The sequence below is a fragment of the Aulostomus chinensis genome, chromosome 24 (genome assembly GCF_037954235.1).
Source record: "Aulostomus chinensis isolate RoL2024-O1b breed Wild chromosome 24, RoL_Achi_v1.0, whole genome shotgun sequence".
In the NCBI taxonomy this organism is placed as follows: domain Eukaryota; kingdom Metazoa; phylum Chordata; class Actinopteri; order Syngnathiformes; family Aulostomidae; genus Aulostomus; species Aulostomus chinensis.
In genome coordinates this window covers 16879001-16885000 of record NC_141343.1, presented here as the reverse complement: position 1 = coordinate 16885000, position 6000 = coordinate 16879001, and the positions used below count along the sequence as shown (strand labels likewise).

General features: G+C 47.5%; 1 protein-coding gene across 1 annotated transcript in view; it reads left to right on the top strand.

Moving 5' to 3' along the window:
* The window catches only part of exoc6b (exocyst complex component 6B), a 69138-nt gene that overhangs the window by 15186 nt on the left and 47952 nt on the right, over positions 1–6000 (top strand). The window contains exons 7-8 of the mRNA XM_086198223.1: positions 2205–2390; positions 4750–4818. Coding sequence (XP_086054349.1) covers positions 2205–2390; positions 4750–4818 — 255 coding nt within the window. The remainder of the gene's footprint in view (positions 1–2204; positions 2391–4749; positions 4819–6000) is intronic.

The window sequence follows — 6000 nt, the reverse complement described above, 5'->3', positions numbered from 1 at the left end:
TTTAATGTCACTTCAGTGCTTATTTGAACCATGGATATTCATGCTAGCTACCCCACAAGCAAATTTTCCACACAACTCATGTAGTGGAATCATGGAACGCGAGGCAGGTGAACTTTTTGTTAGCGAGCATCAACATGAATAAAACTCTCATTTCAAGCCAAAATGCTCGTCAGTATTCACAGGGTAGCTGAGAGGATGGATCTCGTCCTCGTTGCTGCTGCATGCATGGACCTCAGCTGGCGTCGAGAACTTCCTCAATTTTGGCACAAATGTCCACAGCGACTCAGTGGTGAATGAGAAGGTTTGGGGGCCAAAGGTCGAGGTGGTTGTGCCAGACGACATCGTGGAAGCTCGTAACCGCTGGTTGATGATCGAATGAATCTTGGAAAATCTTGGGTCGTCTTGATTTGCCGACTTGGCCATGAACAGGATTTTAGTGACTTTGGTGAAAACCACTCCCATGATCCCATGCTACTTCACGACATCATTGCACCACGCCGTCTGTTGTTCTTTTGATTGTGAGACTCCGAGCAGCAGAAATGACTGTGTCTTCAAAACCGTTGCTACAGCAACAGAAACGATGCTCTCTTCCAAAACTCATCTGAAAGATAAAATTGATCAATATCTCGCTTTTCCTTTTGTTTTGGTTACAAGCTTCCTTAAACTCTAACTTCCTGTTTTTTTTTAAAAACTTTTTAAAGTTTTTATTTGTATTCTGGATCCAGGGGAAGAGAGTGCATCATTTCCCACAACACCCTTATTTTCCTCAGGAGTGCAATAGACAGGACACAGGCGACATCAGATATGACACTGCACAATGTTCTGATTGGGAAATCTTTCCATTTTATTCTTCAGTTTCCCCGCCCCTTCATGATGTCAGGTTATTTATGGATGCAGCTTGAACAGGATCATCTGAACATCTCAGAAATGTTTGCTACTTATCATGGTAGTTCCCCTGAGCTCTGCCTCGGCTTTCAAGTCCTCAGCACCGACTAATTTTATGTTTTAGGCTTCATTGACTCTTCTTCCTTCCTCGTCTTTCCTTCCTGACTCGCCGTGTTCCTGCAGGGGTATTCTTAGACCCTTTGTTAAATCACTTTTGTAGGTCATCTCCAAGGTTACCTTCATGGGATGAGGAGTGACTCAAGGTCTCACCTCATTACACCATCTGCGGTTTCTAGGCCGTTCCCCAAACTGAGAGGGTTTTGTTTCCTAGTTGTTCTCATCATGGACTCGTCTGAAAACTGTTTACGTTTCTGACTTGTCTTGTTTCATGTGGGTGTGTTTGCGCTGCTTCTCCCGCTCTGATGTTGTCAGGGAAGCATCGACGGACCTGATTCTGTTGGACCTCTGCTTCTGCTGTCAACTCCAGATTTCAGACCATACAAGTGATTAGGAATTTAGTAGTAGTGACCTTGAGGTCATGTGACCCTGGTGTAGGCCACCGTTAGCTTAGCCCTGCTAACCGTAGCATCCAGGCTTCCAGCATCATCAGAGTGTTCATTAGTGAAGATGATCTTGATGAACTAAACCTGGAAGATCATCAACTTCTGTTTACCAGAGCTGATTTACTGATTCAATCACCCACAATCACATGGAGCGATCCTATTGGCTGCTGGGGGAGGAGCCAGGAGATGACCACTTCCTGTTGGGGGAGGAACCAGGAGATGACCACTTCCTGCTGGACAACAAACACACCTCATCCCTGACATGACCACTTCCTGTTGGACAACAAACACACCTCATCCCTGACATGATTTCTTCCTGTTGGACTGCAAACTCACCTCATCCCTGACGTGACCACTTCCCTTTGGACTACAAGCAAAACTCATCCCTGATGTGACTACTTCCTGTTGGACTACAAGCACACCTCATCCCTGATGTGACTACTTCCTGTTGGACTACAAACTCACCTCATCCCTGACGTGACCACTTCCTATTGGACTACAAGCACACCTCATCCTTTACGTCACTACTTCCTGTTGGACTACAAGCACACCTTATCCCTGACGTGACTACTTCCTGTTGGACTACAAGCACACCTTATCCCTGACGTGACTACTTCCTGTTGGACTACAAGCACACCTTATCCCTGACGTGACTACTTCCTATTGGACTACAAGCACACCTCATCCCTGACATGATCACGACTGTATAGAAGACGTCAGTGGTAGTAAGCGTCTCCCTGTGTTTTTCTGTTTCAGGCTCAGCTACAGCGCTCGCTGGATAGCTCTGTTTCCGCGCAGCCGAGGGCCTTGATTGGACGACGCTCCAGGAAAGAGGTGCCACCAGCTGGCGCAGTAACTCAGAGCAATGGGCAAGGTGGCAGTCCGCTGTCAGAACAGGACTCCGGCATTCTGGATGTGGAGGATGAGGAGGACGAGGATGAGGTGAGAAAATCGCAGCAATCCTTCAGTTTCACCTTGTTTGACAAAACCTGTAAATACTGAAATACAACAATACTGTAGTACTGTAATATTGATGCATCGTTGGTGGTGGCGGCCATCTTGGACCGTCGTGGCTATTGACTCTTGAACTAGTGGACTATTAGTGAACGCGAGTATCTGACACACAGCTGAGAAACGTCAGAACTGCACTGGACGGTTGCCTTGATAGCGAGAGCCAGCAATGTCCAAGAGCAACGAAAGCAGTGGCTGCAGAAGTGGTAAATGGATGATGACGGTTTCCTTTACTGCGTCTGGCCTCAGCGCAAATTTTCTATTTTCAATATCTTTTTTTTTATGTTGTCCGGGTTTTTGCTTTGAATTATACAATCTTAAAGGTTCCCGCTGCTTTCAGTCTAACCACAGCACCCGGGTTTTACAGATGGCAGTTTTGATCAGAGATGTGTCATCAACCCTGGGTTGTTAGGGCCTCTTACTGCTGCGTGTTGGTATTAGATCTCTCTGTCTGCCATATTGTCCACATACTTGTCCGGTCAAATCGGCGGGTCATTCAAGTACATCCATAACATGTTTACAGACTAAAAGTTCAAATGATGAACTCGTGGAAATTCACAGCAAAACAGCAACAAAGAATTAGAACGGTGAACTCTTCAGGTCGTTCCTGGCGGGATCAGAGTTCCTTTATGCAGCCGCCGCGTTGGCGGTCAAGGGAAGGGAAGCACAATGAAGAGAAAAGAGCTGAACTTGTCACCCTCGCGCTGCCATTCTGTTTTAAGGTCCCTTTGGCTTATTTACGTCCTGTAAACTCGACTCAACCTTCTTCACGGGAAAACCTTGGCTTGAACAAAGGCTTGACCCCGCGGTCGCCAGGGTTACGACCGCGTTGGCGCCGAGTCTTGCAGTGATGCCAAGTGTTGGCATCCCGTCTCCTCACGCCATCCCTGCCCCTGCCATGTCTTTCCCTTTCTTCCCCTTCCCTTCTTTTACGGTCGTCCCCCTGAGTCTCCTCATCCCAGTCCTCTTTGTTCTTCTCTTGATGGTCTTCACCTCTTTTTTTTTTCTTTTTGTACCTTCAATACTTTTCAACTCTTCTCCTCTTTTAAATCTTCCTCTTGTTTTTTCCTTACTTGTTTTCTTATCTTTCAGAACTTTGCCTCTTAATTTCTTTCCTCTCCTCCTCGCCATCTCAGCTCCCCTCCTTAATATTTATGTTTTTGCTTGTTTTTTGTCCGGCCCGTTCCGACGCTTGTGTCAGTAGTCCAGGGTTTTCAGGTTGTGCCTGTCTTGTTAACGCGATATCTCAGGAAGGTCTTGAGGGAATTTCTTCCAAATTGGCACTAATGTCCACTGGGACACGAGGACGACCAAGACAGATTCAAGTTCTCCTCATAAGAACGCAATATATCAGGAACACAGCGGTCTGCTCGGGCTCGCGGGGGAACTTGAATAGTCAGGGGTCGAAGGTCAAGATGAGTGTCACTATGAACGTAAGGAATGTCTTGGAGGACATTTCTGGAGATCCAGCAGAGATTAACTGATCAAGTGTCGGCGGTAAAAGGCCCGAGTCCCTGAGGTTGGCATGCATCCAGCTGCGAAGCATTATTGCTCCATCAAAGCTGGCATTGTGCTGCTCCTCTTATGGTTCTCCCAGAACTCTGGGGAGGACCAGAGCTGTTGTTCTCTGCTGTGCGTGTAGTGTATATACAGTATTCCTTGTGTTGTGGTGACATAAGTCATATTGTGGCGACGCGCCTCTATTTGGGTAGAAAAGCAAGACGTGATACCGTAAATCTTCTGGGATTAAGGTGGTGGTTATGGTAGCAGCAGGAAATGAGAGTGAGTCAGTGTCCTCTGAAGTGCTGTGTGTTTTAAAACGGGTAAACTGCCATTGTGACACGGAGGATGTGGGTAGACAGGAAGGAACCGAATGAAAAGATGGTTGGACGAAGGGAAAGGAAAGAGGGATGAAGGGCTGGTGACACTGTCAGTAACCCCAATACTGAAGAGCTGACGAGCTTTGATGTTGACGTCCAGAAAGCTTTGATGTTGACGTCTAGAAAGCTTTGATGTTGACGTCTAGAAAGCTTTGATGTTGACATCTAGAAAGATTTGATGTTGACATCTAGAAAGATTTGATGTTGACGTCTAGAAAGATTTGATGTTGACATCTAGAAAGCTTTGATGTCTGCTGACTGTTCTCATCGTGAAGCTTTATTGGTACCAGACCATGGGAACACAGCTTTCACCCGAAGTGAGCAGGACATGTCACGACCTGTCTCAGCTCAGGTGTGTTTTATTATCAAATGTACTTCCTGTTTGATCACATACTTCCTGTCTGTTGAAGGTTCCAGGAGCTCAGGACCTGGTGGATTTCTCTCCAGTTTACCGCTGCCTGCACATCTACACTGTGCTGGTGAGTTCATCCTCTCATCTCCTCTCACCTCCTCTCATCTCATCTCCTCTCGTTTTAGCTCCTCCTCCATAATAATTAATGACGCAACACTAAAGTCACCCTAGACTTCCAGAGTGATGCTGCACTGTCTCCTTTCCTCTTTCTCCCTCCTCTCCTCTCCTCTTCCTCCTCTCTCTTGCTCTTCTTCTCCTTCCCTCTCCTCTCCTCTCTCACTCCTCCTCCTCTCCTTTTTTTGCTCTTCTCCTCACATCCTCTCTCTTTTGTTCTTGTCCTCCTCTCCTCTCCTCTCCCCTCCTCTCCCCTCTCACTCCTCCTCTCCTTTCTTTCACTCCTCTCCTCACATCCTCCTCTTTCTTGCTCTTCTCCTTCCATTGTCTCCTCCCTCCTCTCCTCACATTTCTGCCACCGTATGATCACATGATCACTAACTTCAGCGCCGTGTCACAGCAGCACGTCGAACTAGTCTCTGATGGTCCGAACCTCTAAAATGGAGGTTTTCAGGAGTTGATGAGATTTGTGAAGCCTGTTGCCGTGGCGATGCATCAACGCGGGCGTAGACGGATGCTGGAGTCATGTGACAGCAGCTCATATTTCTGCTGCGAGTCTATAAACTCAGTTCTGCCACTTTGTTACTTCAGCCACATCTAACAGAACCGAATTCTCTGATGGGGGTCGGGGGGTGGGGTACAAAGCGTTCTATGACTGTGTAAGACGAGGCCTCGGCTCGAGTCTGGCTCCACTCCAAACTGGTGGTGTGTGTGTGTGTGTGTGTGTGTGTGTGTGTGTGTGTGTGTGTGTGTGTGTGTGATCTCAGTTTGAGCGAAAGTGACATGGATGGAGGTGTTGACTGGGCCATGACTGGGTTACGTGTACATTTGGTGTGTGTGTGTGTGTGTGTGTGTGTCTGCGTGCGCCTGCAGGCTTGTTGGGGTTGTGACCGGGCCAACACTGCCAAAGGGTTGACTGTTTCTGTTCTGTGTGTGTGTGTGTGTGTGTGTGTCAGTGGGGCTCTCCAACAGGGGAACAGGAAGTGCATGAACTTTGACAGGAAGGAGAAAGCAAATGGGCAAAGTGCAATGGAGGGAGGGAGCGAAGGGAAGAGTGAGGTTAGCGAAAGGGTAACGGGGTGAGAGATGGAGAGAGGTCAGAAAAAGTTTAGTCGGGTGAGAATGGGACAATTTC